This window comes from Phyllopteryx taeniolatus, chromosome 16, assembly GCF_024500385.1.
Source record: "Phyllopteryx taeniolatus isolate TA_2022b chromosome 16, UOR_Ptae_1.2, whole genome shotgun sequence".
Taxonomy (NCBI): domain Eukaryota; kingdom Metazoa; phylum Chordata; class Actinopteri; order Syngnathiformes; family Syngnathidae; genus Phyllopteryx; species Phyllopteryx taeniolatus.
Window position 1 is genome coordinate 20,762,633 of NC_084517.1, and position 18,395 is coordinate 20,781,027.

General features: G+C 43.4%; 3 protein-coding genes across 7 annotated transcripts; 1 reads left to right on the top strand and 2 right to left on the bottom strand.

Moving 5' to 3' along the window:
* Positions 1–22: 22 nt before the first annotated feature.
* Positions 23–7,243, bottom strand: LOC133466123 (arf-GAP with dual PH domain-containing protein 1-like). 2 transcript variants are annotated; one of them, XM_061749506.1, is made up of 11 exons: positions 7,046–7,243; positions 6,192–6,322; positions 5,947–6,038; positions 5,085–5,167; positions 3,695–3,807; positions 2,882–3,028; positions 1,949–2,032; positions 1,747–1,809; positions 1,604–1,675; positions 1,308–1,536; positions 26–704 (listed from the first exon to the last, which is right to left on the bottom strand). In XM_061749506.1, the coding sequence occupies exons 1-11, from the start codon at positions 7,134–7,136 to the stop codon at positions 676–678; spliced, it is 1,134 nt and encodes a 377-aa protein (XP_061605490.1). In that variant the 5' UTR covers positions 7,137–7,243; the 3' UTR covers positions 26–675. The 2 variants fall into 2 exon arrangements, with proteins under 2 accessions (XP_061605491.1, XP_061605490.1); XM_061749507.1 differs by lacking the exon at positions 1,949–2,032 and having other exon boundaries at positions 23–704.
* A 604-nt stretch (positions 7,244–7,847) lies between these two features.
* Positions 7,848–12,195, bottom strand: LOC133465974 (RNA-binding protein with serine-rich domain 1-like). 3 transcript variants are annotated; one of them, XM_061749210.1, is made up of 7 exons: positions 12,080–12,195; positions 11,047–11,193; positions 10,153–10,311; positions 9,951–10,074; positions 9,710–9,863; positions 8,348–8,489; positions 7,848–8,178 (listed from the first exon to the last, which is right to left on the bottom strand). In XM_061749210.1, exons 1-7 carry the CDS (start codon positions 12,178–12,180, stop codon positions 8,073–8,075), a joined length of 933 nt encoding a protein of 310 aa, XP_061605194.1. In that variant the 5' UTR covers positions 12,181–12,195; the 3' UTR covers positions 7,848–8,072. The 3 variants fall into 3 exon arrangements, with proteins under 3 accessions (XP_061605194.1, XP_061605193.1, XP_061605192.1); XM_061749209.1 differs by having other exon boundaries at positions 10,153–10,314; XM_061749208.1 differs by having other exon boundaries at positions 10,153–10,338.
* LOC133465973 (uncharacterized) lies at positions 12,083–17,532 on the top strand. 2 transcript variants are annotated; one of them, XM_061749206.1, is made up of 4 exons: positions 12,083–12,315; positions 13,465–14,078; positions 14,151–14,294; positions 14,580–17,532. In XM_061749206.1, the coding sequence occupies exons 2-4, from the start codon at positions 13,479–13,481 to the stop codon at positions 15,474–15,476; spliced, it is 1,641 nt and encodes a 546-aa protein (XP_061605190.1). In that variant the 5' UTR covers positions 12,083–12,315; positions 13,465–13,478; the 3' UTR covers positions 15,477–17,532. The 2 variants fall into 2 exon arrangements, with proteins under 2 accessions (XP_061605190.1, XP_061605191.1); XM_061749207.1 differs by having other exon boundaries at positions 13,469–14,078.
* Positions 17,533–18,395: the final 863 nt, after the last annotated feature.

Genomic DNA, 18,395 nt, shown 5'->3' on the forward strand with positions numbered 1-18,395 from the left:
TCATTCCAGACGGAGAAACATCATGAACAGGAGCGCGAGGTTAACGCTTTCACTTCAAATGGGAGCCAGCATATTAAATATTCAAATAATACCCACCCCCCTTGAACAAATAAATACTTAGACCCAAAGATGCACTCATTAACAAGTTGCTATAATCGCTGAGCCCATTTGAACTCTGTTGCTAACCAAAAGGGCAACACTACAGAGGCACAGGTTAAGTGTGGGGACTGACTGCATGTTGTGAACCAGTTCCCTGTGCAGCACAGTTTTGAAAATTATGTGGAGATGGGGCCTCTAAATGCAAATTAGCGCTAGCAGATTTGTACAAAATTAGAAAATCATTTACCATGGCAACAATAACGAGTGAAGCCAACGTGAGAACATTTCAAACTTGTACTCTGTCTCCCCCTACTGGATCGGTACAAGAATTAGATTTTTATTTGTATTTTTTTTGTAATTACACTGACATCAAATAGTAAAATCCAAATAGCAAGCGTGTAAAAAATAAGCGAGTCTGTATTGGAGTTGCCCGATCGGGAACATCTTGTTCTCACGCATTTTGTTGCTCATAGTGCGAACGTCGAGTGCGAAGAAGGGAAGAATTGCTCCTTCGACGGCTCCTCGAGTTCGTCTCCTCGTCCGGCGACACAAGTCCTTCTTCAAGGAACCGAAAAGTCACCGTTTGTGCTTAAAATTGGCCTCCACTGTGGAATGAGAGGGAGTTCAAAACACCACTTGAATTTTACAATTACACCATTTTACAAAGCAATGGGCACACACTCCAGAGACCAACGACTACTAGACTTTGTCCGATTACTACCAAATATGGATTCACATAACCCAACAAAAGGGTGACCGTAAACTGTGAGAATGTTTCGTAGTTTTCTTCGCCGCACGTGGGCGTCAGTTTCACATAGCAACACGAAATTTGGGAGGTATGACTATTACGAGTGGACCTACAAAAAAGACTCAAGAAGCCATACCGGAAAAGAGACGGCAAGTCGGCCATTTTTCTTCGAAGCGGCCATTTTGCGATCAAGTTGGCCATTTGTTGACCTACTTTGTCCTCAAGAATTGATACCAAATGATTTAGTGACATGAAATTTGGTAGAATTGCGTATCGTGAGCAAATCTAGAGAAAAAAAACGATAAAACAAAGTTTCAAGTCTGCTATGATGATGACGCGAATACCTCACCAAGGGAAGCTAACCACTGTGTAATAAAATTCACCCAAAATAAAGTTGAACTACTCAAACACAGATGACTAAAACTAACAATGAGGCAACCCGGCTGCAGATCGAACGTACCCGCGTACTCTTGAGGTAGCATCGGCCTGCCGACGACCGTCTGAAACGTCTCCATCCAGTCCGTCCGATCCCGCTCGCTCTCGCACACTAGAACGAACTTCCTGTCCGGCGTCGCTACGGTGATCCCGAACTGCCAGTGGGAGCTCTGAACGCCCGACGGGAGGCCCGGCAGGACGCTGTAGCCGTTTTCCTTAGCGCCGATGAACACTTCGCCTCGTGCGTAGGCATCCTTGCGACGCAACGGAGACGCGTTAGCGGACGGGAAATCGCCATGAAGCCCTTTGTCAGGTACCCACCAGTGGATCTTTGAAGTACATGAGCCTCCTGTCATCCATGGCGAACCACCTCTTCCTAAAACCCTCCGTGTGCTGTACGTGAGATAAGCACGATGACTTTACATTTCAAACTTCATACCGCGGACCGCAACGGCAGACGTCACCTTGGGACCGGTCTTCTCCATGAAGCCCTGCTTTACGTAGTCCCTGGTTACCATGGGCAACAACTGGAAAAAACAGCAACGCAAGTTCCTCTTTAGTTTTGGAGGCTCACGAAGATTGATAATGACGCGTTCAATGTTACTTTGCATTTGGGTTCAAGTCCAAATTGGACCACTTTTAGTCGTAATAGTAGGAGAGACTTACATCAGCTGCGGGAGCTCCGGGGAAAGCCACCTGCAGGTAGCGAAATCTGCCTGCTCGGATGGCGTTGAACCAGTCTACCATTTCCTTCAGAAAAGGACACTTTGGTTGCTAAGCGACTCGAAGCATTTAACAACACCCGCTGGATGGAGACCCGAAGCTAGTTTCGCTTCGCAACGTGACATTTGGTGAGGCATGTCTATTGTGCGTAGAGCCACAAAACAAAGTGTCAAGACGCCGGTCCCTCAAACCATTTATTGTTCAAAGACTCCATTTGGTCATTTCTGGGTGTTCTTCAAAGAAGAGACCGTCCTCGAGAGTTCATCTCATCGCTACGAAATTAGCGATATACGAAATTTGTATATCATGGAAAATCTCAAGAACCGATGCCCGAAAAGACACCGTAAAACGGCTATTTTGATTTGAAGGATCCATTTTCCAGGTGTCACGACTTGGTTTTGATTCCATTTGGTTTGTTTCGTGTTGTGTCAAGTTTTCCTGTGTCGCGCGTTCACGTCCCGCCTGCTCGTTTGGCTTTCGTCTCCACCTGTTCTCGTCAGCCCTCTGCCTCGTGTCAACCAATCAGCTCCCTCCAGCCACTCGTGTCTTGTCCAGGTGTGCCTCGTTGTCTCGTCAGTTTGCTTGTATTTAGTTCCCTGGTTTCTTTCTGTCTTGGTTGGCTCACTGTTCCTGTCAGTAAGCGTAACAAATTGTAACACCAGGGGGCCCCCTTCAACGATGAACTAGTCTGCAATTTTGATTTCAAGAATCCTTTTTGGCCATTTCTCGCCAAACTAGTCCAAGCCGTTTTTTTCCATTTGTTACCAAATTTGAATTGTGCGTACTAGACGGTCGGACGAATGGGTGAAATTGTGAATTTTGGCGACTAAATGTATTGCTGCAATAACGGCGTCACGTCGCACGGCTCCTCCTCACCTTGCCATCCTTGTGGTAAACGAAGATGTTGCGGGTGCTGTTGTCCTTCAAGTAGGTTATCTGAAGCCCGTGGGCTGTGCCGATTTTAGCCGGCTGGAAACTAGCGTTCAGCGTCCCGACGCTCATTATCGCTTTAGGCTCTCTCCCCTACACAAAAGAAATAACAAAACATTATAGCATTCTTTGAACCTTAATGTATAGTTACTTACTGCATACCAAATTTGTTGTTATATGGGTGGAGTTTATTTGTTAAACTGGTGGCTCTGTGCCTGGTTGCCAGTCAACCGCAGGGAGGATATGTAATGTTTTTATTTTTCAAAAAATAATAATCCACACATTGGGGAATGTACTGTAAATCTTTAATCATTACATTATGCATGACCGTTGAAAGTCACTCACATGTTCCCTCGAGGTGAACCTTGAACCCACAACTAACTTGGAACAGTGGGTATGCACGTTTTCAGAAAACGGACAAAAATATATACAAATAGCAATTAAGACCGAATAGTCCAACCAAGTAATTGTAAAAAAACATTATAATTTCTTTGTTGTTGTCCAAATGTAACTTTTTTTCATCTTCATATAAGATATTTCAGGCACAAAAAAAAAAAAAAAAAAAGTTGAGAAACAGGTATTCCTGTCGTATGTCCAGTCACAGGACAGTTCATTAGGTACACCGTTACAATTGTCAGATCCAATATAAGAGCTGCATTGCTTCATATTGTGATGTATTTTTAATATTTGTGCTCTCTAGTGTACCGAAATAATCTGATTCGAAAAAAAACCCTCATATTGCGTATCTTCGTCACTCACATCCTGCTTGTTGAAATACTTGAGCACGCCCTCTTTTTCGGACAGGATGAATTTTCGGCTGAGGTACTGGCCGTTGTCTCGGCCTCGTTTCCATAGAAACCCCTCCCGGTAGCCTGTCGCACGGTGACGTGCGAAAAAAGACAGCGTGGGATTATTTCCAAAGAGTCGCAACATTAGGTACAGCTCCATATTTCAACTCATTGTGTGTCCTCAATGAAATCAACTGCATTTTTTTTTTTTTTTTTTTTTTTTTTTATTCGCTTATTTTGTGTTACTAACACTCGGAGTGTGAGCAAACCAGAAATTGCGCTGCAGGAAGATGTGCGTTATCATTGCCTAACACACACACACACACACACACTGAAACCACAAAAACACATCCACATGCTCACACAGAATAAAAAGACAAAACCAACACTGTCATGCACTTCTTTTTTTTTTTTTTTTTTTAAATAGCAATGCGATGCTGCCAGTAATAGTCATAAAATAAGTGATAATGCACTCCCCTTGAGGAAAAAATACAAGGGAAGCATTTCCGTAAAGAGTGATGGCATCTTTTAAGGTCAAATGCAACAAGAACAAAAAGAAGATTGAGCAACTGCAGCACTGAAATACACTTGCCAGCATCTGAAATGATGTTGCGGGATGTCAAATAACTCAACAACGCGAGCCGTCATTTGGACAATTGTTTTTTTTGTTGTTGATTATTTTGGGATGTTTGCTTTGACTTGCAAGCAATCAGCACGTCACATCACATCAAGCAGCCCTTTGGCAGATAGAGAACAGTTCTTCCCAAAAAGGAAAAAAAAGAAAAAAAGGCTTCCAGCCTCTTATTGCCACACCCACTTGAACGTTACTGTCAAACTAAACATAAAACAAAGAGAATTACATGTTGTATAGTTAAGACCCGCGTAGCTTTCCCGTAGGAAAGTCCGTTTAGCTTAATGCTAACAAACAAAGCAAAACGCCATAGAGGGGCTAATGAATGGCATCTGTACCGCGGTGTTATAAACCTTTAAGAAACGGATATTTGAACACAAACGGTTGAGCAACACGTAGACAGATAAAACAACAATCGTCACCGGCATATATTCTTTATCCTCTGTGAAGAACCACTAATATTACTGCAGCTTACCGAAGCGTGACTGTCTCCATGTTTTGACTTATGTCAATATCATACTGCCCCCAGGTGGCCAAGATGCACACACCAGAAGGAGCAGCACAATGTCCATTGAAATGAAGCAAAATGGTGCCAATGGTGTTTCATTCTTTACATTCCATTTCATTACGTGAGTATTGTATGTTTTTCCGTGGTCACGGAATGAATGGAACGAGTATTTCCATTTATTTCCGATTAAACCAAGAGCAAAGTGATACGATACCGTTTTACCTGCCGAGTAGGATTCCTGCGTCCCGCCGGGCACGAACTCCTTCCTCTCGTACTTGGCGCGGATCCACTGCTCACGCAGGAGCCTGCACGGCAACAAAAGCGACACCGTCAACGTCTTCAAGTACATCACAACATTATTGTAGTACACTAAAAGCCATCAATAAATCAGTACTTTGATTTCACCTTAGTAACTTTAAAAAGACATAAATATACATTTATACATAATATTGTACAATCACAATGATTGTAACAAGCAGAAGTCAATCAACTTTAGCTTAGATGTACATTTCATGTAACATTGCAATATATTTCTTGTAAGTAATTAACTTTTTATTAATATTAGCACTTGGTAGATGACGGACAAATGAGTAATTATTACTGCAGCTCGTTGAGTCAGCTGTGAAACTCTTCTTCGTGTTTGTCTCGAAATGTCTGTTCTATACTGCCGCCAAGAGGCCGGAGCACGTACACCAGGAGGAGCAGCACAATGTCCATTCAATTGATGCAAAAACTGTTTAGGTTCTTTACATTATATTTGATTATGCCAGTAAATGCATGTTTTAAAAATATTATTGGATGATATTCTTCTTATTAAAAAACTAGGTTTCTTGTTGGATTTTTTTTTTTGGGGGGGGGGGGGCTGGAACAGATTAATGGCATTCCCATTCACTTCAATAGGGAAAAGTCATTTGAGTGTTTGCGAATGAATTGAACTTGTATCTCAGGGCACCACTTTGCAATTTTGCTTTATTATCATTTTAATTTTACATATAGTATCTGCACCTTGAATTTGTCACGTGCAGAAAGTTTCTGTACGCAGGAGTCTAGCTGCCGTTGACAAAACTTGTGGTGCGCTACTTACGCGCAGTCTTTGTGAGCGGGCCGGTAGTAGAAGGCGGGCACGGTCTGCTCGTATTTGGCCTTGGCCACGTGGTTGCCCACAGACTCCATCAACTGCAGGAGGGAAGGAAGACAAACGTGATGTTTGCGAGCGATACGCAATCTTGGTGCACGCATAGCTTGCCTTTGTGGTCAGGCGCTCTTCAGAGGGGCTGGAGGAAAAAAAACAAAAAAAAAAACTAACCCTAACACAAAAACAAATTCTACCTCCAATTGTGCCATGGTCCACGGGTCCAGCAGGAGAGACTTGACCTTGCTGATCTGGGCGATGTTTCGATGGAGGCCTGAGCAACTGTGGCACACAAACACACCCAGCGTGTACGATGCCCACTCGGGATCTACAAAACACACACACATGTAACGTTGTGACCTCTGTCCGGTAGGTCTAGGTGACAGGTGTCAAAACTCAAATCTTCACACGTCACCTGACCGCCATCTGCAAACTGCGTTTGGCTCTTGAGCATTACTTTCTTTGTTTTTGTGAACTTGGGCCCTTGGCTTTCTATAGTTACTTTAAGTTCATCATTATTATTATAATTGTCTGTTTCTGCGTTTTGCAAGTTTTCCAATGACACCGGCTCTTATGAAAATAGGTTGTAGAAAATTACCAAAAGTTGAACCTTCGGATTCAAAAAATAAAACGGTCACACCTAAAATCTCAACCCGCACTGACGTTAAATTAAGACACTGACCTAGAAAACTGTGCTTTTCTTTTCTTTTTTTTCTTTTTTTTTTTGATGTGTGATTTAAAAAGTCCGAACTTTCTTCATATTTGACACGGGAAAATAACACTCACTGGAATCGTCTTTCCAAGCTCTTTTTGATAAAGCTATGGTCTCATGCAAATCAATTAAGCTTGGGAATGTTACACACATACATATATTGGATTCTGTTAGCTTCATGAAATGTATTTATTTCATCCCAAAACTCTTTTGGGAGATACAACCAAATCTACACTAAAATAAAAATTAAAAAAAAAATACATTTATTTATGAGTGTCATTAAAAAAGAGTAACATAATAGGTGTGCATAGCATATTGAATATCGCCCCGAGAGTCTACCTGCCGCTCCGCAGTCGGCGCAGTTTTTATTTTCCGGTTTGTCCATAAGTTCCATCACCCTCTTTCTGTTGTTTTGTCGCTCTGAAAACATCTTCAAGACGACTCCGCTCGGCTGCTCAAAGTTTCAAACTCCCGTGCGACACGAACTCGGTGCGAGGACGAGTGAGGATGGCAAGGACGGCGACAACTCGGAACTGGTTTCTGGCAATAGCGAAAGTAAGCCTGTATTGAGCGGGGCGACCCCCAGCGACATTGTCGGGTATTACATCAACAATGGAGTCGCCTGCTTTACGACGGAATTTCATTCCTACGACGCCGACGTAAAGTCGGGACACAAAATATTTTATTGTATTGAAAAACATGACTATAACACAAATAAATAATTGAAACAACATTAAGTACGTCAGTAACTGTGAATGACTTACAATCCAGATTGCCAAAAAGCTATTATAAAAATAAATGGGGTAGTCACATTAATGACCATTTTAAAAAATACCTTTCTATTGTGTGGCACTAATAAATGTGACATGGCGCTCATGTGTTTCCTAAATAATACATTCTTAACCGTTTCCTCAGTTTAGTAAAATCTAATTTAGCTGTAACATTAGGAGCACAGTGAAGAAGTGGTTAACATCTGCCTCGAAGTTATGAGGTTCGAGGTTTGAATCTGGGTCAATCGCCACAGAAAATGGATTAGTGTCATATTCTGCCTCTCAACTACTATATGACAGTGCTTCAACAACATTTTACAAACAACCTAAAAATAAATAATACAATCATGAACAAAACCAGCTTGATGCTGTTGACGTTTCACAAGTTTTATTCTTCAAACTGTCAATAAGACAATACAGAGTAGAAAGGCTCACAATTTCAGCTTGTACTCGTCAGGATCAACATAACAAAAATTACAAGAAACTCACTTTGAAATTCACAAAAAAAAGAAAATCTACATGAGGGCAACATGTTTTTTTGTAATTTTGGAGTAATAAAAAGTAACTTGAAATTCCGCTGGAAGCAGAAAACTTGTTTATCTGGACGAGTTTGAGCTGGAGCGAGAGCGGTGACGCCTGCGGCCGGGAGATCTGGAACGAGAGCGGCGGCGTACGGGCGAACGCCTCCTCGGGGAGCGGGACCTGAAGCGACAACAAAAAGAATACAAAGTTATTCCACTAAACTAAACTAATTTCCACTAAACGGGGAAATTTTTATTTTTTAATGGCAGCAAGTAACCATATACAGCCAGTGAGAGCATCTGATTGGCCACCGAGCGGGAAACTTATTATATTTTAAAGGAAGACCGACCTCCTCCTCATGCGCGGGGGGCTGCGTCGCCACATGGGCGGCGGCGGGGGCATTCTGCGAGGGGGAGACAGGCGACGAGGGGGAGGACGGACCCTCTGGGGCAGCACGGCGGCCGCCGTGATCTCCTGTCCGTCGATCTGACCTACGAACGCAAGTTGAAATGCGTTTAGCATCAAAGAGGGCGCACGCTCACTGGCCAGAACGTTAGGTACAGGGGGTCCTCGGTTTACAACAGTTCTGTTCCTACGCCGACGATATCACCTAAATGTACAAAGTACAAGTGAGAATGATGCTCCATTTCCACAAGAAAAAAATGATAACCTTACAAGAGAAACAATCATACAAGGATAAAATGTCAAAATCCTTTCAAAGAATCCCCAGTTTGTGAGAAAAAAGTCGGAATCTTACACACAAAAAAAAAAAAAAAAAAAAAAAAAGTGACAAATTACAACCCCAATTCCAATGAAGTTGGGATGTTGTTAAACAATACAATACAAAACAATACAATGATTTGCAAATCATGTTCAACCTAGTTGTTAAAAGAAAAGGTAATGTGGTAAACATGAGCCTGTCCCAGCTTTTTGGGAACGTGTTGCAGCCATAAAATTCCAAGTTAATCATTATTTGCTCAGAACACTAAAGTTGATCAGTTTGAACATTAAATATCTTGTCTTTGTGGTGTATTCAATTAAATATAGGTTGAATTTGCAAATCATTGTATTCTCTTTTTATTTATGTTTAACACAACGTCGTTGGAATGGGGGTTGTATAATAAAGTCAGAATCTTTAGAGGAAGTCTTATCATTAAAAGGATAAATATATTGACAAAGAGTCCTAATCTTCCACACCAAGAAAAATGTAAAAAATAAACTTACAAGTAGGGCTGAAACGAACCGTTATTTTAATCACAGATTAATCCGTCTTTTTTTTTTTTTCAACTAATCAGATAAAATTTTGTTTAATTTCCATCCCTTTATTCAAAAACAGGACATGTTTGCAAAAATCTCCTTTTCATTTTAAACAAATGTGACCAGTCTGCTTTCACAGAGGACTATTTACTGTTGAGAGGCTGAAAATCCTGAGGATTTTGACAATTTGAAGATAAACAAGACCTCTAAACGATGAACTAATTATCAAAATAGTTGTAATATCGTAGCTCAGTCATAATTGCAGTCAATATTTGTATGAAAACAGTTCTAGAGAATCAACTGTTGCTGCAAAAGCCATCCACTTACCGGTCCGAATAAAGTAACCCGAACCTGATGATTACGCTGCTACGCAAACACATTTGTAACCTGGAACGGTTGTACGGCGAAGAACCCCGTACACGGGTTTGACACACAGAACCCAACAATCTCCGACCTCCATCCATGTACTTGAGCGCCTTCTGGGCCTCCTCGTGGCTCTCGTACTCCACGTAAGCGAAGCCCTTGGACATGTGCGGGACCTGCCTCTCCATCGGCATCTCCACCGACTTGATTTTCCCGTACGTGGCAAAGATCTCATGGATGTGGTCCTGTGCACAAGAAGAATTTATTTTTTTTCTTCTTCCCAGGAACAGCTGTAAAAGCTCAGAGGAACTGTTGTTGTTAAAAATGCAGACCTTAGTGACATTCCTGGTCAGTCGTCCTAAGTGAACCTTGGTCGGTTTGGGGCTGGGAGTTCTTTTCCTCCTCTCCTTATCCTTATCTTTATCCTTATCGTCCCCCCTCTTCTGTGTTTTGGACCTGCACGATGACGAACGACAACAGTGATCATCGTGCCAAATAAGCCCGAGCGACGACTGAATATTAACAAGGACTTACGCCGAGCGGGAGCGGCGGCGGTTGTCGTGGCGCCGGCGGCTCGGGCTGGGCGATCCCGAGGAGCTGGAAGAGGAGGACGACCGCGAGCTGGAGGACCCCGAGTGGCTGCTACCGGAGGAGCTGGAGCCGCTGGACGAGCCCGAGCTGGAACCGGAGCTGCTGCTGGAAGAGGAGCTCGATCGGGACCTGATTGTAAACGTGACCTGTCAGCATTAAGCTCCCTTCAGAGTCATGTCGTGCCGAATACCCCAAAAGCGGTACCATTTGGATTTCGAGCAGAAGTTTCTGGGAGGATATGGCACAAAACTCATCGTGCTGGTGACGGCGGCCAATCTCTCGAGACTTCGCCTCAATGCGCATCGAAAAACTTACTAACTTCACAAGTGCGTTTTGATTTGGTCTTTGTTTAGAAGAGCGCCAGGGATGGCAAAGAGGAAAAAATGTGTTAACCAAAGAGCAGCAAATAGAAGGGTGACATAGGAAAGGTTCAGGCATAATAACTGAAGCAGCGTGCTTGTGGCTTTAAAAGGCGGGGCCTGGCCTGACAAGTTACGTGGGCATCAGCCAATGAGAGTGTACAGTTGGCTGTCGTGAGCTCAGGTTAGTGGCTGGCTGTTAACTGGCTAACCGTTAGCCAGTCTGAGTACCTTGAAGTGCCCGGGCATCAGTGTTGCCTGTAGCAGCTGGCACATGAATGTGTGATTATCATAATTTTGTTGAGGCTGGAATCATTTCGTTCTCTGTTTGTTTCCGTCAACACCTGCCGCATTAAGACGAGCACATATTTGCGCTTGCTGTACGGCTGTAAGACAATGCCAATGTATGTTTTATTTTGTATTTTTTTTAATGTTGCATGTTTTAGGAATCGATCACTTGGGATTGTGGAGTCCGGACCTGCTGCTGCTGCTGCCGGTGGACGCGCTGCGGCGTTTCCTGGCTTTCTCCCGCCCTCTGTCCTTTTCGCCATCCTTGACGGCAGACTTCTCCTTGGCTCGGTCTTTAGTTTTCTCCTCTTCCTTCCGCTTAGTAGGTGATGGAGCCCTTACACACACACAAAAACAGGTTTCAATTATTTTTCACACAAATCCGATTTTAAGTGTCCAACCAACCCACCCCCCCACTTGTGGAAAAAACTTTTTTTTTTCCTTCTGGGATTTGCCCCCCCCCCCCCCAAAAAAAATATTATTATTGATAGGCAACAGTAACACTTATTTCTATACCTTTAATAATATTAGTTATTCAGCATGTCTGGTTTGCCTTGTTGTTTTCATTGTGTGTCTGGAGACAACAGATACGGTGAAATGTCCGTTTGGATGAATAAAGTATCTATCGATCCAAAGTGCGAAAACCAAAATATTAGAAACACTTTAGCATGATCCACAGTGCACGCAATAATATAACATTGTTGAATCCATAAAAGGATGGTAGTCTCAAGCAAAACTTATTATAGTTTAAGTACAGCGCTTGTGTTTTGAATTAATTTAGAAGTGGCGTTAATATTAATGAATGTCGTGGTGTGTGTGTGTGTGCGTGCGTGTGCTAGCTTGTTAGCTTCACACATGACCGCAAATCGTTTCAAAATTCGGTTGCAGTGTAACTTCTGGGAGAAAAAAAATAATAATCTTACGATTGATGTGGATTTAAAGAGGTCAACACGAGGACGTGATTAAGTTAGAACAATAAAAAGTGGCAATCGATTGAAATAAAATACAATGGCGGGGGGGGAAAAAGCCGCCATTGAATTTCGTTCAGGCCGATTCAACTCAGGCAGACACGGAAACCACGGGGCTATTATTAAATCATAGAAATGCTCAATATATTAAGTATATATGACATTCCTCTACACGGCAAATCGTTGCATGTAATAAAAAGTAGCAAATAAAATCATGTTCTCAATTGTAACTATTAAATAAAATAGTCAACTTACATGTTTTTGTTACAGGTTGTACAATCCGGGGCGACTGCGGGCCTCAAGAGTCGCTGGCTGATGACGTTGCGGACCGGAACATCGTCACTACCGAGCGCCATTTACGACTCATTTGTTTATTTATGCTCTCCTCGATAAAAAAAAAAAAAAAAAGAAATCTATCGTTAGCTTGTCGACGGAGCGATTTCGAACCCAGGCCGTCTCGAATGTCACCAAGTATCTCTTGCTTTCACCAGGTAATCGATCGACTGTGTTTTTGTATTTGTCGACGCAAACCAGTCTTTTTTCCCCCCCCTGTTTGTATCTCAAAGCAGGGTTTGAGGGTAAAACCTGTTAAGACTCCACGGCTTTTGCAGTAAATGTGTATCTTGTGTGTTCTTTGTTTTTCCTTTAAGTGTGTAATCTATGGTGATAATATATGATACATTTTGGGGTGGCTTTGGTGTTCAAGTCAACAGTCTCTTGTGTGAATGTAGCTTATCGGTGTGTTTTCTGATGAAGTTGCTTTGAATCATGAGCAGTTCCTTACCACAAATAGACAGCTCTATAAATTAGATAAAAAAATAAATGAGGAAACCTTATTTATTTTTGTAGTTTAATTCAAAGACTCAGATATTTCATAGATTGACTGCACAGAGTAAACTTTTATGATTGGATGTATTTTTTTGATGATGGTATCTTACAGCTAACGAAAATTAGCAAATTAGAATTTTCCCATTTCCAAGAAAACCGAATGTTACATAAGAAACAGATTTTTTAATATGGACATTAAGTTGGAATTGGCCTTCTGAAAAGTATTTTTTTGTGTGTGTCAAATGAATCTGTATAATTCCAAAAGTAAAACTAAAAAATAGTTTGCAATGCTGGAATACAAGGACCTGTCTGACAGTATTGTCATTTATTGAGATGCACCTGAATAAATGACTCATGATGTGGTGGGCTTTGGATCATGAACTGTGCCTTCCCCATAGATCAATTGATTCTCAAATTGTAGTGCGAGTAGTGTGTGTCCTCTAGTGGTATGCAAAAGAATCGCTGAATAAAATTTTCAAACTGTGCATAATGATACAGTGGCGTAAGCTTTTTTTTTTTTTTTTTTTTTTCATCCAGTTCACTGCATTTAAGTACAATCCAGTTGTATTTCATTTTTAAGTACAATCCACTTGCATTTACTCTTTCAGAACTGTTTGTTTTCATACATGTATTTAAGTACAAATTGTATAAATTTTTTATTAGATATACTCCTCAGGAAAGCTTGAAGAGCTTATTAAGTATTTTTGAGGCAGTACTTGCTGTAAAAAGTTTTGAGAACCACTGCCACAGAGAGATGTCACCCATAATCCCTTATACTGCCTTATTGGATCATGAGGTGTTCTTTTCCGTAGATAGAAACCACGCCATGGGTCGCCTGGACGACGCCGCCAAGCGCAAAGTGGTGGAGCTGAGAAAAGCCGGCTTGAGTTTCCGCAAAATCAAGGCCGTGCTGGAGTTGGAGAACATCAAGGTGTCGGCGCAGGCCATCTACCTGTTCCTCCGGGAGTTCCAAGGCAGGCGGCCGGGCAGGGTCAGGCCCCTGGAGGCCGGGGGCAACGCGACGCCGTCGCACGTACACAATCTAGTCGGTGGGCTGCAGGAGAGCTGGAGCAGTATACGTCTGCAACACTTGCTACGAGGCACGTCCCACCACGCCGGCTTCACCAAGGTCGCCAAGCAGGCTTCCGCGGAAGCAGACGGAAATGCGAAAGCATCCGGGTGTGGGGAAGTCAGCGCCGAGAGCCGGCCGGACCAGCAGCAGTGTGCGGACGATAACGACGTCCAGATTGTGAGCGTCACCTCTCTTGCGCAGAGTCAGCAAAGAGCGGAGACGAGTGCCACGTCTTCTCTGGGAACAGCGTCTGTGGCCTTCACCAAGAGGAGAGTGACCCCCTCCCCCGCCACCAGTTCCATGCTGGCAGCCCGTAAACGGATTCTGGATAAAGCCTTGACACACAGGATGAAGGTCTGATCGTTGGCGTTCTTGCCTGTCACAATCGGAAAAATGAGTCGACTTATTTTGATTTCGATCCACCAGGTGGCGTCGTTGTTGAGGCGAGATCACGCAAATGTCCAAAGATCCGATGTAGCTGCAATGTCACAACAACAACAGCAGCCACCATCATCTTCATCATCATCATCTTCAGCAGCATCAACACATTATGATCTGACCACAGAAAAGGTGAGGAAACGGATGATGCATGATGTGCAATGCTTTGGATTATGAGCATCTTAACCTTTCCATAGCTAGGTAAATAAATAAATGAATGGATGACACAGGATGTGGTCTGCTTTGGATCATGAGGTCTTCCTTTCCGTATATCGTATAGCTTAGATGACACATGAGCTAGTCTGATTTGGATCATGATGTGTTATGCTTTGGAATCTCAGCTCTTGCTTTTGATAGATAGACACAGTGAAGGTATTGCTATAACATGAAGTGTATGTTTTCATCCTCGTTCCGCAGACTGGACTGGAAGATGGTGGAGCCAACACAACCAGGCGGTTTGTCCCACAGAGACCCGGACTGTCCGTGCGCTCCCTCCACTCGCTACCTCGAGGTGGAATCCGGCTTCCCAACCGTCCACCGGCTACTTTAGCATCCTCGGCTCCCGGGGGCGCCGTCATTCACATGCAGAGCTCGGGCGGGCCGGGGCCGACCCGCGGCGAGCCGACCCAGAGCGGCGCGGCCAGGGGCGGTCTGCAGGATCAGATGCAGACGCTGGGGTGCGAGGTGCGCAGCCTGGGCCTGGCCGTGAAGATGCTGGCGGAGCAGCAGAGCCGCTTGGAAAGGGAGCAGGTGCAGCAGACGCACATCCAGAAGCAGATCCTCAGCACTCTCCAGAGCCTCGCGTCCCGAGCGGGACCTTGCGGCAACGCTCGGCAAGCGCGGAACAAAACTCCGTCCCCTTCCTGTTTGCCCGCCGCCTCGTCCTCGTTCGGCCAAGACACCTTCGACTTCAGCCAAGTCGCCTTCAGCCAGTGCAGCCAAAACGAAGTAGCCTACAACCCGCTCGAGAGTCTGGAACCCGTCGAGGCCTTTAAACTCCCCGTCCTGAACCCCGATGGCATGAACGGCTTCCCGCCGTGTAGCGGCACCGAGAACCTCCCGCTCACTCACACCCCTCCGCAGACTCAGCAACCCTACGCGGGCGCATACCCGCAGCAAAACTGTCAGACTCTCTTGGCGCCCTACGGCCAGCCTTACGTGCCTGCGTACGACCGCTCGCATCCTCAGCCGTTCAGAGAGGCGGGAAGTAAGATGACGGATTTCGAGAGCAGCTGCTCCGGCAGGAATGTTCAGGACTGCAGCATGTCGACGCAGGATCAAAACCTCAATATTATCAAAGTGGAAGGACCCTAGACTTATCGTAGCATATTTCAGCCTTTATTAGATTTTTTTTAACAACATATTTATTTCCTAAGTACAGTGGCACCTCGACCGCCAATTCGTTCAGGGAAAAAAAGTAATCACAAAAGGAATACAGGAAATGGAATCGGTCCATTCCGGCATCTCGAACTGTGGCCACTGTAAAACTGGAAATATTCTCAATACCATTTTTACATTCTTAACTCGACAAGTGTAAGTTACTCTCTCTTGATTTGGTTTTCACAGTCTTCACAAAAAGGCATTTCTGTGCTATTATGAATGCAGATGAAAGCGGAGTACACACTTACTGATTTTGAACATCTTAACCGATTTTTACAATGGGAGAGATCACAAAAGACAAGAAAAAAAATTGTGCCGTGCGTACTGCTCTTATAGTGTGTGGCGTACTCAAGATGACTAACATAGCACACCACGCACACAAAAGCTCCACCAATAATCGCGTGCCTCCTCCCTTAAACCAGATGTCTGCTGTAGTACCAGCAATGAACTATGAGAGGCAGTATTTTAGAACAATACAAAGAAACGCAAATCAAGGACGCTAGGCTAACTGTTAGCTCATCTGTTAATACATTGCAGTTGCAAACCTTTATTTGATTTCATTTTATTTTTCTGAATGATGTTAACCCAAACAAAAATTCACCTCGCCGTTTTCTCCTTTATTTGTGTATGCCAACAGCGCAAGAATCAAGTGGCTTCCTGATTGGCTTTCGTTCAGTTTTACATTTTCAGCACCGATTCGGTGTTGACCTCACCCATAAGCATTTGCCATCGGAAATGTTGAACAGGTTTAACTTTTTTTTTTATTTTAATTTTAATTTTTTTTTTTTTTTTTATATCGGCCTCGATTGTGAGGGAAAAATCACTCTTGGCACATCTTGTCAAAGTATGAACCCTTCAGTAGACAAGTGACAAGACAAGCACTGTTGAGAATAATAAGACGTACGCTTTAATACAAACTGGCATGCTAGGAGACCCGATGGCTCTAAGAAGTGTCTGCCCATTTTTTCCCTAGCCAAGGTCATATATAGACATTAACGTGCAGTTATCATCTGCCTCGTGCAACTGCCCCCCAACCACTGACATCTTGCCTTGTCACAGCAAAGTGATAATAAAATATAAGAGAGAGAAGGGGGGGGGGTCTACTTTCTTATCCTCGCACTTACACAAAACATTATATGATGTTATTATTAACAGAAGACATTTTATAAGTGGAGAGAGATATATTTTTTCAAATGGTTACCTCAACACCGGGGGTTAGTCACTCAGGATAATCTTTTAAAAGCATCCAGCAATTGGGGCTTTGCTGACTTTAACGGAAAGGGAAGCAAAATGCCTCAATTTGGCCTGATTATGTGTGTAACCTACTTCCGCCATATTGTACTAAGTAGCCCCTACATCTTAATAATGTTCCTTTTTCACTAAGCGTGCGTGTTGATGGTAGTATACAGTATCTGTGTAGATCTCAGTCATCCAGGTCGTGGTCATCGGCAAAGGTCGAATAAAGGCGACAAACAACAACGGCCCAGTTACCTTGATGCAAACGTTGCAGAGTTTAGTGATAGCTTACCCAGTTGGTGTGCCTTACCTCTGGACGCTGCAGTATGACACTCCACAGTCTCCGCTTTAATGCAGCTGGCCCTTAGTGTCCTTACCGTGGAAAACAGCCACATGCCAAGGTTTAAAGATTGTTGGCGTTCCAAGCGATGCGTTCACTGTGGCGTGTTTCCCCCCGTCACCCAAATTTTCCGCTGTAATGTTAAGCTTTGCAGTGGAAAGTTTACAGCTGCGTGGTCGTCTCCTCATCCGCCCTCTGTTTGCCTTCCTTGGTACCCGTCTGTGCCAAAGAAAAAGCAAAACACGCAAGGCCTTTAGAGGTTCCACTGTACTGTAGATGCCAATCGCCAGAAGAATGGAAACTGCAACAGAGTCATGGTTTGATGAAAAACTCTATGTAGCATAGACCGTTCTGGGGTCGTTTTTAAAAATCTATATAACTAAAGCAAAATAAATGGTTTGGATGAACGTGTAAGTACTGTATTTGTTTTGAGAAGCTTGTCCACGAACACTTCAGCTTGTTGCAAACCTTGTCAAAATCTCTATGCGAAATAGCATATTTTAATAATTCATTCTTTCAAACTGTAATTATTTTGATTCTCATTAATTAACCATTTATGAAAATTGTGAATATATTTATAATTGTATTTCAGTAAAATGGGATTTGTAAATATAATTGTGAAATAAGTTCACCAATTTCTATTCACAATAAATCAATTAACTAATTATTAAATAAGATACATACGATGCGACCCTATTGTCTTGTGAGCTCACGTGACCACAAGCGATGTCAAGCTCAAAACCGAGCTCCTCACCACACTTCAACACACCGTAGTTTTTTTGGCACCAACATGAGACCAAAGTAATACTCCGATCAAACTGAAGCTCCTCACCTCACTTCAACATACTTGACACCAAGATGGTGCCAAAGCAACACTTTGGTCGAAACGAAGCTCCTCACCTCACTTCAACGTAGTTATTTGGCACCAAGATGTCGCCAAAGCGATACTTCTGTCTAAATGAAGCTCCTCAACTCACTTCAACGTAGTTACTTGGCACCAATATGGTGCCAAAGCGATACGTCTGTCTAAATGAAGCTCCTCAACTCACTTCAACGTAGTTACTTGGCACCAAGATGGCGCCAAAGCAATACTTTGGTCAAACTGAAGCTCCTCAACTCCCTTCAACGTAGTTGCTTGGCACAAAATAGCGAGGAGCGGCGTTTTTAAGCGCATAACGGAGGATCCAACAACATGCAATTTTTCTTCACGATAGCGATAGTCTGCCCTTTAGAGTTTGCGAAAGAACTGCAAGAGGCTCCCGTCGAAAGCCACCAGG